The sequence below is a fragment of the Monodelphis domestica genome, chromosome 6 (assembly GCF_027887165.1).
Source record: "Monodelphis domestica isolate mMonDom1 chromosome 6, mMonDom1.pri, whole genome shotgun sequence".
Classification (NCBI taxonomy): domain Eukaryota; kingdom Metazoa; phylum Chordata; class Mammalia; order Didelphimorphia; family Didelphidae; genus Monodelphis; species Monodelphis domestica.
The window spans coordinates 59,935,549-59,954,764 of record NC_077232.1 but is presented as its reverse complement, the minus strand read 5'-3'; the positions used below and the strand labels follow the sequence as shown (position 1 = coordinate 59,954,764).

Here is a 19,216-nt window from a genome sequence, read left to right as displayed (position 1 = left end):
GCATGTGCCCAGAAAATTCAATCAAGGGGAATGACTGTCCCAGCTCCTCCTGGATTCTTTATGTAAAGTTGAAAAGCACCCTCTTCCTCCCTGTTGGGGAACTACCTGTGACACGTGACCAGTTAGTCATTTGCCCGGAGATAAAGGAGTCAGGTATCAAACACAAGGCTTCTAACTCCCAAGTCCTATCCTCTTTTCACTGTACCACAGCTGAGAATATATGGGCAGCCATTTCTTTGTAGGTTTCCTTCAGCATTTTTCCTGGATAGAGCCAATGGCAAGATGAGGACATTAAAAATGTACTTTCCTCATCTTGGTTTCTAGATATTGCAGGTCAAAATTAGAAGTTAAATGAGAATTTGGGGGGAATTTTTTATTCACTTTTTTGTAAAAGCGCATACTTACCAAACCCAACCCCCCGAAAAAAACCATAAATACACTGATGTGACAGATAGTATGCTTTGATCTGCATCCATCTAATTCTGGAGGTGGAGAGCATTCTCTGTCATAAGTCTTTCAGGGTTGTCCCAGATCATCGCAGTGCTGGGAGTAGCCAGGTTTTCACAGGTGATCATTATGTGAAATTGTTACTGTGTACAGTGTTCTCCTGGTTCTGCTTATTTCACTCTGCATCAGTTCATGCAGATCTTTCCAGCTTTTTCTGAACTCATTCTGCTGATCGTGTCTCATAGCACAATAGTACTCCATCACCATCATGTACCACAGTTTGCTCAGCCATTCCCCAATTGATGGACATACCCTCAATTTCCAATTCTTTGCCACCACAAAAAGAGCTGCTATAAATATTTTTGTACACGCAGGTCTTTCCCCCTTTTTACTCCCTCTTTAGGATACAGATTAGGGGGGAGTTTTGCAAAAGCTGCAGACAACACGCAAAGGCTAGAAATGTTAACATTGACCTACATATAGCTTATGACCAAATACTTAACCCAAATTTTACAATAAGGTGCTATAAACACCCCATAAAAGGAAAAGACAAATTCATACTTCTCTGGTATGAAGGGAGAGCCAAACTATTTTATTTGGCTTTTCCAGATTTTCCAGACTGCTCCCCTAACTCCCCCCCATATGGAAGGGATACCCATAAAATTCCACCATTAATGGATAGAGCCCATGGGGCTCTTGCTTCTGAGTGTTTCTGCTTTACATTCTGCTTTAAATCTCTTATGAAAAAGCCAGGAACACTGACAGCCTCATGTTGTTGGGATCAAAATGCTTCTCAGAAAGCTGATAAGACTCTCCCCAGGAGGAGTCTCCTGTAGGGATGTTTTATCAGTTTTCTCCCTGGGAAGAAAGCGGAGGTGAGGACGAGGCTTACTGGGGAATGTACCAAGGCAATCTTCAAAGCCAAGATTTTTTGGCAGCTAGGAAGGGAGGAGGAGGAGGAGGAAAGGCTGAGCACTGGATCCGTTTCATAGATTTAAGAGTTGGAAAGACTTTTCAATGTCTTCCAGTTAATAATAATAATGATAATCAACATTCATAATGATTAATAATAATAATAGCCAGCTTTGCGATTTGAAAATCACTGTACCTGTTATCTTATTTGAGCCTTACAATACCCTTGTGAGATATTATTATTCCTATTTTACAGATGAGGAAGCTGAGCCTGAGAGAGGTTTAATGATTTGCTCAATTATGCAGCTCCTACCTCTCTTAAGGCAGGATTAGAACTCGGGTCTCCCTGATACCACATGTGGTGCTCTTAGACACTTCCCCACCTAGCTACCTGTTTAAATCTCTTTATGGTACAGAAGAAGAGTCAAAAGATTTAGACAGAGAATGTGACTTGTCAAAGGTCACACAGGCAGGATGAAATAGAACCAAGATTCAAACACAAATTTGTCCTAGGCTCTTTTCACTGTCTCTCAATTGATAATATATGAGCAGGCATTTCTTTGTAGTTTTCCATTGGCATTTTGCCTGGCTGATTTTTCTGTGTTTTTTGATGTATTGCAGCAATTCCATGTTTTAATTTGATAGCTCTTGGAATGGGCACTTCTGTGTTCCAGGAATAAGGAATTCAAGTAGGAATAAAGAATATGCCTTTCCAAAGCTTCCCATCTAGAAGGCAAAGCAACATGTAGCAAGAGTTTGCCTAGGGACAGCTAGGTGGCTCAGTGCCTGGCCTAGAGACTGGAGGTCCTGGGTTCAAATCTGGGCTCAGATGCTTCCCAGCTGTGTGACCCTGGGCAAGTCACTTAACCCCCATTGCCTAGCCCTTACCACTCTTCTGCCTTGGAACCAATACACAGTATTGATTCCAAATGGAAGGTAAGGGTTAAAAAAAAAGTTTCTCTACAAATTAGTGACTGAGAAAATGGAAGAGCATTGGCTATGGAGTCAGAGGACCTGGATTCAAATTCTACGTGTGAAGCTTATTATATTGTGACCTTGAGAAACTCTCTTCACTTCTGTGGACCTCAGTTTCCTCATATATACAATGGGTGTTTACAGATGTCCCGTGAGGTCCCTTCCGGCTCAAGAGTTAGGATCCTGTTTGTTTTTTTTTTTCTAGACTAATGCAGGGTGAAGAATGCTATTTATGGAGTCAGGGTTTGAAGCCAGGCTTAGTTACTCATTCATTTGTTTCAGTTGTAGCCAATTCTTCATGACTCCATTTGGGGATTTTTCTGACAGAGATTCTGGGGTGATTTGCTATTTCCTCATGCAACTCATTTTACAGATAAGGAAACTGAGGTAAACAGGGATAAGTGACTTTCCCAGGGTTACACAGATAGTAAGTGTCTGTGGCTGGATTTGAACCCAGGAAAAGGAGTCTTCCTGACTCTCAGCCCTCAGCTCTATCCGCTGAGGCATCTAGCTGCCCTTCTTGTATGTCTAGACAGTCACTTTCTCTGTAGCCTTTGGTGTTCTCATCTATACAGTAAGGAAATTGTAGTAGGCAACATCTAAGGCTCCCTTCTGGTTTTTTAAAGGTTCCTTTTAGCCCTGTAGTCTTATAAAGGATGACATTAGAGATGGGCAGAGAGTGACCACTCTGTAAGTGCCTGCCAGGGGGGCGATGGGGGAAGCTTCAAATCGCCTTTGAGTCTATGCATGGGAAATACACGAGTCCTTCTCCCCTTTGAGTACCGTGTACGGAGAGTCCTTGGAAAATGGAAAAGGCATCATGCCACCTGCCTCCTCCCCTGGAATTTCCCTCGAACAAGAACTAACCGGCAGCAAATTGGAAGATGAATCAGTCGAGCCCTTACTCACTGTCTCCAGGATTCCCAGGTTGCTTGAGTGAGAAGACTCTGAGTATCGGGGAGGGGAGAGAGATAGGTGCTGCGTGCCTCAAACATGCTTGCCTTGTCCCCTTAGCTAGAGAAACTGTCCTGGGCTTTGGTAGAGGGAGCTGGCTATGCTTGATGGTCTGAGTCAGAGCCCCCAGATGGTAGATCCATTTTAGTATTATTTCTAAGACAGAGGAATGATGAGGGCTAGGAAGTCAGGATTCAGTGACTTGCCCAGGATCACACAGCTAGGAAGTATTTGAGACCAGATTTGAACCCAGGTCCTCTTGACTCCAGGCTTGGCACTCTATCTACTGTGCTACCTAACTGCCCTATTCCCTGACTTTTTTAAAAAACCTGTACCTTCTGTCTTAGAATTGATACTGTGTATTGGTTCCAAGGCAGAAGAGTGGTAAGGGCTAGGCAATGGGGGTCAAGTGACTTGCCCAGGGTCACATAGCTGGGAAGTGTCTGAGGTCAGATCTGAACCCAAGATCTTCTGATTCCAGATTTAGTGGTCTATCCACAATGCCACCTAGCTGTCCTGCAAAGCACTTTAAATACACTTGATCTTCATAATCCTCTGAGTATGAGCTAATCCTATCCTCATTTTATAAGTGAGAAAATTAAGGCTAAGATCAAGTGACTTGCCCAGGGTTACACAGCTAGTCAGTTTCTGAGGTAGGATTTGGACTCAGTTTTTTTGGACTCTTAGTCCATTGTGAGCTTTGGCCAAGAGCAAGGATATTTGATAAATATTCTCTTTTAACCAGTAAGTATTTTTGCTAACTAAGTGCCAAGTTCAGTTGTTTCTAAGCTGCTATTGGAGAATATACCTTTCCTCCTCCTCCTCCCTCTCCTCCCCCTCCCCCTCCTCCTCCTCCTCCTTCTTCTTCTTCTTCTCCTCCCCCTCCTCCTCCTCCTCCTCCTCCTCCTCCTCCTCCTTCTTCTTCTTCTTCTTCTTCTTCTTCTTTTTTCTTTCTTCTTTCTTCTTTCTTCTTCTCCTTTACCTTGTATCTTAGAAATGATACGAAGTTTGACTAGGTAACTGGGCATGAGACTTGCCTGAGACCACAGAACTGGGAAGTTTCGGAGGTTGAATTTGAACCCAGGACCTTTCCTTTAAATGTTATACCCTGAAAAGGTTTGACCATGAGTGGGAGAGATGTGGGCTCAGGGGCTTCAGAGGACCCTAGGACAGAAGGAGGTGTACCTCAGTTGTTGAGACTGACTAGAGCTTCTTGTTCATGCCCCCTCTTGTTTCTTGCCCCTTGTGGTCCATCAGAATCTTTAGTAACCAGAGGCAGAGAAGGGCCATTGCTTTGTGAGTCATGGAGTCTCAGACATAGGAGGCAAGGAGAAGAACCACAAATAAGTAACTCTGCTTGGGAAAAACAAAAGTGCTGCGAGCTATTCTTGGAAACTGCAAGATGACATCGTGTTTCTTCCAAGAAAATGCAGGAACCTTCTACGTTTCTGGGTAGTTTGTTTTATTTATGTTATGATGTAAAATTCCACAGCAGTGGCAGCTGATCATTGGACTTGCAAGGAAAATCTGAGCAAAATGTATTCGTTTCAAAGATGGAACCCCAGAACTGGAGTTTTGTTTTTTTCTTTTTCTTGGCCTCGACTCCAAAGAGCTTTTGAAGTCTTTCTCTTACAGTTCCCACCTTCCCACATTCAGCTCCCCCTTGCAGATGTGCGGGACTGGAGCCGGAGATGCTCGGGGTGTTTATGACAGGCTGCTTTGGGCTCCTTTGGTGCAAGTATCTGACAGTGGGCTGATGGGTAATTTTCATGGTCCCTTTGAATGGTCAAGCCATATATCCTGCTTACCTCTTTGTATTATGTGTGTGAAAGGATTTGGACAAGTGTGGTAACGAGCCTCAGTCTCATGCAGACCTTCCCCAGGAACAGAAAACCCTAAAGCAAGCTTGAGCAAGAGTTCACCTGGGAGGTGCCAGTGCTAAGCTAAGGGCCACCGAGGCTGGACGCTAGGAGGGCTTTTCAGAACACAGGAGAATTCTTACTGTCACTGAAGATGGCATGGCTCAGTGGAAGGAGGGTGGGCTTTAGATTCTAAGAACCTGGGTTTAGTTCTCTAATCTGCCACTTTTTATCTCTGTTCATTTGGGAAAGTCATTTTATCCCCCTGAGACCTCAGTTTCCTCATTAGTAAAATAAGATTTTTGACTCTTGATGACCTCCAAGTTTCCTTCCAGTTCTAAATCTAAGAACCTAGTGCTTTTTGTCATTTTAAAATAACTTTGTAGCTATAGTTCTTGGCGCTACATCAGTCAGTCAGCAAGCATTTATTTGTTTATTTGTTTGTTTGTATTTAGTAATCCTTACTCTCTGCCCTAGTAATAACTCTAATTTGAACCCAGAACCTCCTGTTTCCAAGCCTGGCTCTCTATAACATGCTGGACACTAAACTGAGTGCTGGTTCATAACAAAGAAAGGCAAACTAATGGACCCTGTTCTCTAGGAACTCCCATTCTAATAGTGGAGAAGTGAGGAAGGGATTCTCTCTCTTCCTCTCCCTCTTTCTCTCTCTTTCTGTCTCTCTCTGTCTCTGTTTTTCTTTCTCTCCTTCTCTCCCTCCCTCCCTTCCTCCTCTCCCTCGCTCTCCCCTCTCTGCCTGTATCACTCAACTCTTACTCTATTTCAACTCTTTCTCACTTTCTCTCTCAACTTTCTCTTTATTTCTTTTTCTCTCAGCTTTCCTCCCTCCCCTTGTCTTTCTCTCTATTCTCTCTCTTTTTCTCTCCTCTCAACTCTTTCTTGCTCTCTCTCAGCCATCTCTCCCTTCCCTCATCTCTCTCTTTCTCTCTCAACTGTCTCATTCTTTCCCTCTCTTAGCTCTCTCCTCCTCCCCTTGTACCTGTCTTCTCTGTCTCTGTCTGCTGTTTCTCCCCCTCCCTCCTCTCTCGCACCTTGTCTCTGGGATTCTCTCCCATCTCTCTTTTTCTCCTCTCTTTCTAATCCTCCTCTCCCTCGTCCTTCTATAAAACACTAAACACACATGTATATGTACTTACATTGATGCATGAGGGATGCTGTATAAATTCAAAGTAATCTCAGAAGGAAGAGAGCTGGGGCAGAGCCAGGGAAGGAGATTGAAGCCCAGAAGCCCAGGCTCTCACTTGAGAGCCATCTCTTAGGACAAAGCCCTTTTTAGGGGAGGAAGAAAAAAGGAAAAGCTCAACAAAACTAGCTACTCTTTCCCCCAAACCCTGATATGGAGGGGAAGGAGAGAGGAATCCCATTTTCCAGGTGATATAGTGAGTCTTTAGGTCAGTGCTGACCAAGTCAGAGCCCCGTCCCGTCTTCTGGATTCTTGTCCTGTGCTTGTTGTCTAGTTTTGCCTTTTTCATTTCTTCTTTCAAGTTCAGACCCATGATTCCATCTACCGATGCAGTTGGGCACAGGCTGTCTGCAAACTGGCTTAGGAGAGTCAACCAAAAGGCACCTCCCCTAGTCAGTCCCAAAAATTCCAGTCAGGGCTTGAACCATGGTCTTCCCTGACTCCCAGCCTACCCGACCTCTTGGGCCACCCCTCCCCATCTTGCTGCCTCGGTATCCCTCTCAGAATAAAAGTAGAAAGAAAACAGACTTTCGATGTAGCATTTAAAGATTCACACTCTAAAGCATGGCTGCCAATAGCCAGCTGGTGGGAGCGAGAAGCTGGCAGGAGCCAAGGAACCTTGGCCAGCGCAAGCTCCTCATTTCTCTTCAGATTCCACCTGCCTTATCTCCCCTTGTCGAAAATCCTCCTCATCGCTGTGCTTTTCATACCTGCAGCCTTAGTGTGACCTCGGACTTGCTTGGAGCCAGCCTGCTAGTTCTCTGGCCCGGGGCCTGACCCTTCCGCTGGCCTCAGTTACTCCCTGAGTGGCTGGCAGTCCACCACCCGACCTGTAGGGAGGTCGCAGCAAAAGTGGCCCCAGCAGGAAGACAACCTGGCTTGGAGTGGGGGGTGGGCTGGAGCCGTCCCCCTTCTGGAATCCACCCTTGTTACAAATCCTCCTTGACTCGTTGTTCTGCTGCTTGTCTAGACTTAAGAAAGTGATGGAGAACATGATGATGATGATGATGGAGATTGAGCTTCAATGTGGACTGTGCTTCTGGAAAGACTTGTTAAAATATTTACCAGCATGCTGCTGGGTTGCCTTAGACTCCTATTAGCCGTGGGATCCTGAGCCTCAGTTTCCTCATCTGTAAGGACAGAAATTAATGACCTGTGTCCAGAGTCACACAACCTTGAGGGGTCAGAGGCAGGAGTGGAACCCAGGCCATCTTGATGTTGAGGCCAGCTCATCCCCCGAGATCATGCCTTGACTTACAGAAATGATGCAAAGAAAATAGCAGAACCAGGAAAGTACACAGTAATAAGACTAACAGAAAAAAAGATAAATGGCTGTGTGACCCTGGGCAAGTCACTTTGCCCCCATTATCTATCTATCTTACTGATCTTCTGTCTTGGAACCAATACATAGTATTGATTCTAAGATGAAAGGTAAGGTTGGTTTCTTTGTAAACCCTTATCTTCCATTTTAGAACCAACACTGTGTATTGGTTCTAAGGCAGAAGATTGATAAGGGCTAGGCAGTGAGTGTCAAGTGACTTGCCCAGGGTCACCCAGCTAGGAAGTGTCTGAAGCCATATTTGAACCCACAACTTCCTGTCTCTGGGCCTGGCTCTCAATCCACTGAACCACCTAGCCCCCCTCCCCTTTTTTTCTTTCTTCTTTTTTAAACCCTCACCTTCTATCTTGGAATCAATAATGTGTATTGGTTCTAAGGCAGAAGAGAGGTAAGGGCTAGGCGATGGGAGTTGAGTGACTTGTCCAGGGTCATACAACTGGGAAGTGTCTGAGGCCAGATTTGAACCTAAGACCTCCCATCTCTAGGCCTGGCTCTCCATCCACTGAGCTACCCAGCTGCCCCTACCCCCCCCCCCCCTTTTTTAAAAAGGAAATAAATGGGAATTATGGGACAAAGAATTCTAATGGGATCTTTGAAGGGATGATTGAATAGTGTTTTCCTTTATACACTGAAATTACTTAATGTAAATATGAGTTTTTGGTTGAGTTAGCTGTATTGATGTTCAGTGTTAAATGTTTACTAAAATATATATTATTTTTTAAAAAAGGAATTCATGACCTATGTAAAGCCCCCCTTCCAACTTAAAAGTTCCTGTTCCAGTGATCCCAAGTTGTCCAAATTTGATTAAATTTGATACTTACTCCTTCAAAGACAAAGGTGCTTTGTTCTCCCTTTCTTCTCACTCCCTGATATATCTTATTCTGACTTTAACTCTCACCAGAGGTAGGCAGGTTGCTTTGGAGACAAGATGGTTGGCTCCTTCCACCATGGGTCCCTGAATGCTTTGGTGTATCCAGCCTGATTGAGCACATATTTGAATATGGCTTCTCATAGTTGGAAGTTGGAGGAAGAGCGCTTGAAAAGAATTTTGGTAATAACAAGAGCTCACCTTATGGAGGACTTTATTCTGGGCAAGTCACTTAACCCTGTTCACCTTGTTTCCCCATCCGTAAAATGAACAAAGGAAGAAGAAAAATGGCAAACTCCTCCAATATATTTGATCAGAAAATCCCAAATGGAGTCATGAAGAGTCAGACATGACTGAAACGATGGAACAACCAAAATAATTCTGCATTAAAGTGTTGCACATTTGTGTAGTTTGCTAGATTGTGGGCTTCATGAGGACAGAGATTAATCATGTCTTAATTATTGTTAGATCAGTCCTCCCACATCTAATCACAGGTCCCTTTTGGAGGCAAGTGATGAATAAATGATGGTTGAATGAATGAACAACCCTCATTTTACCAATGGAGGAAACAAGACTAAGAGGGTTTCTATCACTCACCCAAATTCATGCAGTTAAAGAGGTAGAGTCAGGACTCACCCCAGATCTTCTTATCTCAGAGTCCTTGTTCTTTTTGTTAGATTATTACCAAACAGCCCCACATCTCTGCTGGGATAAGACTTGGAGAGTGAGCCTCCTCACTGGTTCCCTCAGCATTAAAAGGAGGAAAATAAGACCTCTGAGCATTTAGCCCCACTTGCCTGACTCAACCACTTTGTTGCCCTATTATTGGATCCATTCTAAGATAGCTGGAAAGGGCTTAAAAACAAAACAAAAAGTCCCCACACCACAGGTTTGTTGGGGGCATCAAATGAGAAAATGTACATAAAATTTGTTTTGGGGTTGTTTTTTTTGGTTGAGATCAAAGATTTCAATTGGCACAGGGGACTCTCTCACTAATACAGAGCAGCTCCCATATACTTTATAATTTTAAAAGTAGCCTGGGGCTCTCAGAATTGACTGATCCAGAGCTCCCAGATTGTATTCGAGTCAGAACTTGAACTCAAGCCTTCCTGACCTCAGTCTAGCTCTCCATTTATTATGTCATGTAGCTTTTCACAGCAAGACCCTTTGCAAACTTTCAAGTTTTATATAAATGTCAGTTATTATTGCTGGTCAGAACTGATTTCATTCAGGTAGGGAAACTTCCTTCATCATACTGATCTAGAACTTATCTATAACATATCTTATGGAATTCTCTGGGGTCCTGAGAAATGAAGTGATTTGGGAATTTGATGGGATTTGATTTGATGGGAAATGACCCATGGCTCTGTGTGTGTGTGTGTGTGTGTAGGTAGGACTTGAACTCAAATCCTCGAACTCCAAAGAGGTCCCTCTTTTCTTTATCATCTTTGTGTGAAGTAACTGAAAAGTTGGGACAAGACCAAGGATGCCACATAGTCAGGGGAAGGAAAACTTGGCAAAGGAGAGGTTGGTCTTGAAGAATGACATGGTCTGAAAGCTAGAAAGGACCTTGGAGCCATGGAGTATGTTCTCTTTATTTTACAGATGAGGAATTCAGTCCCAGAGATGGGAAATGACTTGCCAAGAATGACTTAGGAGTTTGGGAGACTCAGGTTCTACTTTTTCCCCAGGTTGCTACCTGAATTAGGGATTAGAACCCAAGTCTTCCAGACTCCAAGTCCAGCATGATTTGATTTAGATAGGCAGAGAGGAGGAAAGAGAGGGTCTAGGGTAGCCTGGGTAATATCATATGAGCAGAGACAAGGTATATGCTTTAGGAATGTTAAGAAAAGAACTCGACTCAGACTAAGAGAAAATTTGGGGGAGCAGTGGGAATAAGGTAGGGAAGGTAAAGGTGAGGGCAGGTTGTATAAAGTCTTGAATACTAGGTCAAGGAGTTTGTAGGAGTAGAAGGAAGAAAAGAAAAGTAGAAGGGAGTCATTGTTGGCTCTTGACCAGGAGAGAGACAAGAGAAAGGATGTTTAAGGAAGATAAACAATGAGAGAGACTAAAGAAAAAAGGCACAGGTTTTGCTGTGGATAGAGGGAAGACTTTCCCACTCTATAGGACTGTGGATTTTGATTGTTAAGGGACTTTTAAAGTTAACTAGCCCAGTCCCTTCATTTTAACAGATGAGAAAATTGAGACCCGGAGAAGGAGAGGTGACTTGCTGAAGGTCACATAGGCAGGAAGAAACTGGCCTAGATTCCACTCCAGATCCTCTGGCTTCAGATCCAGCACACTTCCATTGTACCCTGCCACCTCACTTCCTAGTTTGGCTTTGTTTCCTGGCAGGAAATCACTTGGCCCCCTTGGAGAGGCTTTGGTGAACCAGAACCCTCTGGGCACCCCTCCCTCAGAAACAGCTCTTCCTTCTCTTGGGCATAAAAATATCAGCCTCCCCAGTCAAGATCCAGGCAGTCCTTAGCTCCCTCTCTTCTTTTATTATCTAACCCTTCTTAGAATGGTCACAGGAAACTGAGGAACAGAAAAATATCTTTCTGTATTTGATTTTTATGACCTATTTTAAAAAATCCTTGAATGACCAATAGCTGGATCCATCAACCAGATCAACCAGCAAGGACCTACTATGTGCCAGATACCTGTAGAGAGAGAGAAAGAGAGAGAGAGAGAGAGAGAGAGAGAGAGAGAGAGAGAGAGAGAGAGAGAGAGAGAGAGAGAGAATCTCTGCTTTCAAGGAGCCAGTATTTGCTCAGGAAAGCTATCATCGGCATAGCCAGGATAACTCCTAACTAGATGCAAAGTATTTATTATAGACCCTTAGAGTTCCATGGAGGGGCTCTCTGGGCACTCAGCCAGTGCTCCTGTTGGCACATCCTTCTCCATGTGAGGAGTCCTACTCAGTGCGTCATATGCCAGGGATATTGACAGAGCAACATGCCTCCCGCTGACGAGGCTACCAGCTCATTTCTCTAAAATAGCTGCAATTTTGTTCTTCTGTTCAGAGAAAAGGAGCACATGCTTAGGAAATGAGAGGGAATACATTGACTTTTTTTTTTCTTGCTTTGAAAGTATTTAAATGACTTGCCTAAGAAATGTCTGAGGTTAGAGAAGGACAGATAGAAGGGAAGGTGGCCAAAACCCAAGGAAGTTATTTTGGTAATTTGAATGAACACTCATTACATTTTCCCCCATCAGTCTGTGCACTTGCTCCAAATAGCTCCTGGTTTGGGTTTAGGCAGCACAGACTGCATTTGCATTTCTTCCCAGGCATATGCTCCACTCTCTGTGCCTCTGGGTTCAATGCCAGTCCCAAAGCTCCTGAAAACAGAGAGGGGTTTGTGGGCATCTCCTGTGTACTGACCCTGCAGAAGAAAGGCTTGTACCCTGGAACTGAGGAAGAGAGATTTCAAAATTGGGGGGTGGGTAAGATGGTGGAGACATCCCACGTGAGCACCAGGGTAAGTGCGCCTCTCCACATGCATTCCATCATTCCTGTCAACGATTAGCCGTGTCCATTTGACTCCTGGGGTCTGGCTTTCTCATTTTATCTCTCTGTTACTTGGGATGGTCTTTGGAGGCATATTGAAGAATGTTTTAAATCTGTGCATGTGTACCGGGTTTGGGAATCAGTGGTACGGTGGAAAGAGCATCCATCGGGCTCTTGGGTCTTAACCGATCTTAACTCTGCATTCCCTGCCCCTGGGATTTCACTACAATTCAGTCTTCATCTTGTCAATGAGGCATTTGGACTAGATCAGTGCTTCCTAAGAGCTGACGTAAGCTGGATGGTTCTACTTTAATAACTTTTAAAGAGGGAAACTTCCCCAAATCCCCAGTGTTCCAATGAATGGATTTTAATGGTGCAAATTGCTATGAATTTGTTTTTAAAAATATGTATTTTATATTCCCTTGCTCTTTTTTTTTAAAGATCATCCAGATAATGTAGATATTAGCTGGAACTGGGATTTGAATAGGAACAAAACTTGTCTTCAGATGTGCTAACTAGATAGCACTGAAAACAGAATATTTATAAGTGGGCTTTTTCATAAACGACCACTACATCAAGCTGATCTGGAGTCTTTCTCTCTCCCTGCAGGTGTAACAATTTTTCGAGTATTCCATGGTACTCTACTCAGTCCTTTTTGCTGGGCAGCTCCTGTTTAATCCTGTCTACCAACTACCATCAGAACATGGGGGAGAATGAAGATGAGAAACAGAGCCAGGCTGGCCAGATTTTTGAGAACTTTGTCCAAGCGTCCACATGTAAAGGCACCCTGCAGGCTTTCAACATCCTCATTCGGCACCTGCAGCTGGACCCTTCGGACCACAGAAACTTCTATTCCAAGCTGAAGTCTAAGGTGACGACCTGGAAGGCCAAGGCCCTTTGGAATAAACTAGATAAACGAGGAACCCACAAAGAGTACAAGCGAGGCAAGTCCTGCATGAACACCAGGGTAAGTGAGCCTTCTCGGCTGTCATATCCGCCATATACATTCCTCGCTCCATCAAAAATAATGACTTCAATTTTAGTGCCATGTGGTCAGACTTTCTGTCTTGTCACACTCGGTTACTTAGAATGGTTTTGTGTGTCTTCTACAACTCAGTAAAGCATATTTATGATTGAGGTCTTGCTCAATAAATATTTGTTAGATCCATTGTGAGTCAATGAACAAGAATTTATTAAGTATCTTCTCTGTGCCAGCCACTATTAGACACGAGGACACAAAGAGAGGAAGGAAACAGCCTCTTTCCTCTGATAAGCTCAATTCTGGTGGTTCTATTGTATTTAACTGAACCTGGGCCACAAGCTAATTCATTTCGGGGTAAAAGAAGGTGCTGTGATGCAGAGAAGAACCTCATTATAGGTCTGGAGGGGTTGCTCTGTCCCTCAGAGGGATCTGGTCCTCTTCCCTGAGCGTGTCAAATGATGAGTATGTCAAGGTAAGCCCCAGGAGGGGTACCATGTTGATGGGACTCTTGGGAAAGCATAGTGGCTCTTATGTGTGCCCTGAGCAGATTCTATACTAGTGGTGATCAAACCCAAATAAAAAGAGATCCCTGAAGCTGCATAAATTGACTTAGAAAACCACAGATCAAAATTATCTATGTTGTACTGTTTTTGTTTTGTTAAAAATTTCCCAATTGCTTTTTTTCAAAACCCTTACTCTCTGTCTTAATAAAAATTCTGAGATAGGAAAGCAAGGGCTAGGCAAATAGGATTAAGTGACTTGCCCAGGGTCACAGTCACACAGCTAGGAAGTGTTTGAGGCCAGATTTGAACCCAGGTCTTCCTCACTCCAGGTCTGGATCTCTTTCCACTATGTTATCTAGCTCTTTCCTTTCCCCTTACCCCATTACATTTTTTTAAACCCTTAACTTTGGTCTTAGAATCAATGCTGTGTATCAGTTCCAAGGCAGAAGAGCAGTAAGGGCTAGGCAATGGGGGTTGAAGTGACTTGTCCAGGGGGTTACATAGCTAGGAAATATCCAAGGCAAGATTTGAACCCAGGACCTCTCATCTGGCTCTCAATCCATTGAGCTGCCTAGCTGCCCACCATAATTAATTTTAATCAATCAACAAGAGACTTGGGGTTGGAGGAACAACTTAGGAAGTTCTTAGAATATTCTAAAGAGAAATGAGGAGGACCTAAACTAAGTGGATAGCTTATAGATGTGGGAGATATTATGGTGATAGAAATGACAAGATTTAACTACAGGTAGGAGATGTGAGGTGATGGGGAGTGAGGAGTAGGATGTAATGTAGAAGTAACAAACCTGGGAGATTGGAAGAACGCTGATGCCTTTTACAGAAATATGGAGTCTGGATGTAGGGAAAGTTTTGAGGGAAAGATGTGTTTGGTTTGGGACATATTTGTTGATTTTGTGATGTCTCTTGGATATTAATGCTAATTAATCTTTTCCTACTGTCTGCCACCCATTTTAGAGTGTCTAGCTTTGGCTATCAGTTGCTCAGTTGTTTCTTACTCCTTCTGACCCCTTGTAGGGTTTTCTTGGCAAAAATACTGCAGTGGGTTGCCATTTCCTCCTCCAGTGGATTAAAGCAAACAGAGGTTAAGTGACTTGCCCAGGGTCATACAATTAGTGAGTATCTGTGGCTGGATTTGAGCCCAGGTCTTCCTGCCCAGCATTCTCTCTTACTGAGCCACCTAGCTGTCTCTACTTTGGGCCACTGAGGGTATTTCATAGAGCAGCCCTAAAAAAATCTCTTATCCTTCCGAGAAATATTCCCTGCTGAGCTGGTCTCAGGTAGGAGACTCTCCAACAGAGCTGTCCCAGTGGTTCTCACAGAGCCCCTTTGGCCTTTGGGACCTTAAGCCAGGCAAAAGCTACTTGGGCAGAAATGAGCTTTGAGTTTGGATTCACAAAGAGCAGACGTTATTTAGATGTTGGAGGAGGTGAGTAGTCAGAGCCTTTGGAATTCCTTTTGGTGCCAATCCCAGGATAGGGGTTTGAACTCTCCATGGCAATTTGGTCTGTTGTGTGTTTATCTGGAGAACAGAGAATTGCAGAATCCACTGTGGACCTTCATGTCTGCTTCCCACGTCTCATGGGAGGTGGTGATGGATGGCTTCCCTGAGAGCTTAGCACAGACTGTGCTGGGCACATAGCATTCACTCAACTCATACTTTGATCAGCCTCACATGCTGCCAGTGGGCTAAGCAGTGCCCATGGGTGGCTCGGGCTGATTGATCTAAGGCTTACAAAGGAGAAAAGGAGAAATGGGTGGAAGGAGGTATAAGATTCTTCCTTCCTTCCTCCCTCCCTCCCTCCCTTCCTTCCTCCCTCCCTCCCTCCTTCCCTCCCTTCCTTCCTTCCTTCCTTCCTTCCTTCCTTCCTTCCTTCCTTCCTTCCTTCCTTCCTTCCTTCCATCCATCTACATTATAGACATTTCCCATTTTCCTCCTACCCTTCCTCATCCCTTTGCCTTTGCTCATACCTATCCCCCATTCCTGGAAGAGATTCTTCTCTTTCTATTCCTTTGGTTTCTTAATTTCTGACTTGTCAGAAGAGATCTGGATTAGAATCTGGGGGTTGACATTTCCTAGCTGCTGGACCATGGGCCAATCACTTTACCTCCATCGTGAGTGTCAATTTTATCCTCTGTAAAATGGAGACAGTCAAAATGCTTGCACTTCTACCACCATGGTATTCTTGTTACGTGTCTCCCTTCAAGATCTCATTCAGGGGTGAAGTTAAGTGACTTGGTGGATGGAGAATGAGGCTTAGAGATGGGAGGTCCTGGGTTCCAATGTGACCTCAAATATTGCCTAGCTGTGTGACCCTGGGCAAGTCACTTAACCTCCATTGCCTAGCCCTTATTGCTCTTCTGCCATGGAACAGATACCTATCAATTCTAAGATATAAGGGAAGAGTTTAAAAAAACTAAAAAAGACCTCATTCAGGTAGCATCTCTTCTAGGAAGTCTCTTGTGAGATGAATTTGATGTCTCCCACCTCATCTTACAAAGATGTCTCCCTTACACTTATGACTCTCCTTTCTTTTTGCATCACATTCATGTCCATGTCTTTTTCCCCTCTTAGATTTCAAGCCCCTGAAAGCAGGCTTTGTGTCATCTTCTATCTCTCTATCTCTTTGTAGGAGTAAAAATGAATACATACTCCTAGTATTTAAAATATATAGGATTTTAAATAATAAATCAAAAGAGAGGGAAAAGAAAAAAGAAAAAAAAGGTTCTTTCAGTCAAGTGAGGAGAGCAAAGAGAGACAGGGATTCATACCTGCAGCACTTTACCAAAAGCACATGCTCTGAAAAAAGTGCCCTGCAGCACAACGTGGGTCTCAGCCAAACTTATCTCCTAAGCATCCTTACGTAAAATGAGGACATAACTTAAAAGGATGCTGGGAATGTGGCTCAGGTGTGGCAAATTTTCTTTCTGCACATCTCCCAGCACTTAATAGCTCGGATCTTAGTGTTCCCTGGGAACTCCATTTTCCAGAGCATGTTATATCACCTCAATAAGTTACATCTTTAAAAACAATTTTGAAAGCCTACAGGATTCTGATCAACTCACTGACCAGTCATGCCCCCAGAGGAGTAATGACAAAGTGTGTCATTTTCGTCTTGGCAGGGAGGGAATGCAGAATGGAGCTGGTGTCTTTTTCAGACATGGACAGTTGAATTGTTTTTCTTGACCATATTCATTTATTACCAGGGAGGGCTTCTATTGGCATGAGGAATGAGTTAATAGGAAACAAAAGAAATGCAAAAAAAGGAAGAAAGGGAAAAAAAGCATCAGTAAATGTTTAAAAAGAATATCTTGTACATAAAGGGTCTAAAAAGGCAAAATGTAAATATAAAGAATGCTGTAAATTTATAAGGAATAAGCACGACCCCGAAAGAAAAGATATGAGAAGGTGCCTTTCTCTATTCATTTGTGGAAGTGGGGATGGGGCCCTGTTGTGAAATGCACTAGATTGTCAGGTTTTTTATTTTTAATGTATTGATTGCTTTTTCTGATTCTTTTCTTTCTTTTTTTTATTTTAAAAACAATATTTGTACATAGAATGGCTCTCTGGGAAGAGGCAGAGGAGAACTGCAGGAGGAAATTTAGGTGCCATAAAAACAAGATAGCAATAAAACTTATTGCCCCCAAAAGATGAAAGAAAACTTAAAACTTAAAAGATTTATTCCTATCATGTTTAATATAATGTATACTTTAAAATATACACAATACATTCACAGTTTTATTTGTAGTCTCCTTTTTGGTTTTCTTTACATAAAAATACTTGTGTTGATGATGTATATTGTTCTTCAACCCTTTGTGATCCCATTTGGGGTTTTCTTAATAAAGATACTGGAGTGGTTTTCCTTTTCCTTCTGCAGCTCATTTGATAGATGAGGAAACTGAGGCAAACAGGGCTAAGTGACTTGCTTAGGGTCACACATCTAGTAAGTATCTGAGGCCTAATCTGCTGCTATTTGCTGCCTCTGATGACTTTTAGGTTCACAATAAAATTAAAAGATTTAGAAATTTTAAAACGGATAGCATAGCTAGTTTTAGTTGCCTAAAGTTCAGAGAGGTTAAGTAGATTGCCCACAGTCACAATGCTCAGTAAATGTCAGAACCCAGGTTCTAATTCCAAGACCAGCCTTTTTCCCACCCCACAAGGCTCTAAGCTCTTGGACCCACAAAGTAGGCGCTCCATAAACATCTGTGGAAAATGAAATGTCAAAATGAAGGGAGCCACAGGAGAGGAAGGGAGGAGCTGAAAGGCATCCATGCAGTAGGGAGAAGAGGGGAACCACCCACAGTGCCCTTGGTTGCCCACCCCTGTGCTGTGGCCCTGCACCATAAAAAGTCCCCACCCTGGGGAGCATCAGATGGGAGGGAGGGAGGGAGGAGAGAGCAGGAGAAGAAGCCTCCCCCACCATCCTGTCTCAGTTGGAAAAGCCATAAACTTTTATTTTTCCAAACTCCCAACTCTGGGCGAAGCCTTTTGTGTTTATAGCTGATTGACTTGCTTTGAGAAATTTGTTTTACATTTATTCTGAAAGACCCATGGGTCACTTGAGGGAACCCAGATGGAGTTAATTCTCTAACATTGGAGGATTTTTTAAAAAAGCTCCTGTTGTCTAATTCCATTCCTTCTCCCCATGCGTTGGGACAGAGGGATGTTAGACTCTTTGGGGCACAAAGAGCAGCAGTTCAGAAGTGGGAGAAACAGCTAAATAAAAATCCTATGGCCAGGGTTCTTCTCTGACTCTCCTTCCATGTAGAAACATTTCCTGGATTGGAGAGGGAAGTTTCTCAAACCAGGTCAGGGGGAGGGGAACTGGTTAATGGGAGGCACCTGGAGAGCTTGTGGGTTGGAAGGGAAGAATTTGTTTGCCAGGGTGGAAGTTGGCAGAGTTTGGGTGAAGGCACAGCATGCTGGGTGGCTCTGTTTGAACTTGAGTGAAGCCCAGGTTATGTGGCCTCTTTACCTTGAGTGATGGGTAATAATAATAATGGCTAGTATTTCTAGAGCCTTCCCAAGTTTGTAAAGCATTTTGCAGATATCTCATCTTATCCTCAGAACAATCCTGGGGGATAGGCGCTGTTATTTGCTCCATTTTATAGGTGAGAAAACGGAGGCAAAAAAAGGGTATAAGTCATTTGCCTGGGATCACACAACTAGTAAGGCTAAATTTGACCTGAAGTCTTCCTAACCTCAGATTCACAGTAAGAGCAAGTCTTCCCTGGAAGCCTTTGTTGGCTTCTTCCTCATCCAGAACTCACCCTGCTAAACAGATCACTTATCAGACCTCTCTTAGGCTCTTTCAGGTCATTGTTTTAGAGTTGGATGGAGTTGGGAGATTCTGTATTGCAGGGGTTCTAGACTACCACTAGGATTGCCAATGGCTCTGCCAAAAGACAGACTCCAAATCCCCAACCCAACCTCAATTCTTTATTTTGAAAAAATTGTATTTTTATTACCTTGCAAAACCTACTTCTATATTGGTCATTATTGTAAGAGCACAGTCATACAAAGCCAAAACCCCTAAATAAAAACATAAATAAATACACTAAAGTGAAAGATAGTGTCCTTTTATTCCACATCCATTGGGCTTCAACTGTTCTTCTCTGGAGGTGGAGAGCACTCCCTGTCATAAGT

At 43.4% G+C, this 19,216-nt stretch overlaps 1 protein-coding gene across 23 annotated transcripts in view; it reads left to right on the top strand.

Annotated features, from left to right (window-relative positions):
* Nucleotides 1–19,216, top strand: part of MICAL2 (microtubule associated monooxygenase, calponin and LIM domain containing 2) — a 272,089-nt gene that overhangs the window by 50,834 nt on the left and 202,039 nt on the right. For 15 of the 23 annotated variants that reach the window (XM_056802064.1, XM_016423435.2, XM_056802061.1 and 12 more), the window contains exon 2: nucleotides 12,676–13,033. In XM_056802064.1, coding sequence (XP_056658042.1) covers nucleotides 12,770–13,033 — 264 coding nt within the window. In that variant the 5' untranslated portion in view covers nucleotides 12,676–12,769. Of the gene's footprint in view, nucleotides 1–11,488; nucleotides 12,038–12,088; nucleotides 12,356–12,675; nucleotides 13,034–19,216 lie in introns of those variants that run through there. The other 8 variants (XM_056802058.1, XM_056802070.1, XM_056802067.1 and 5 more) reach the window with 5 other exon arrangements.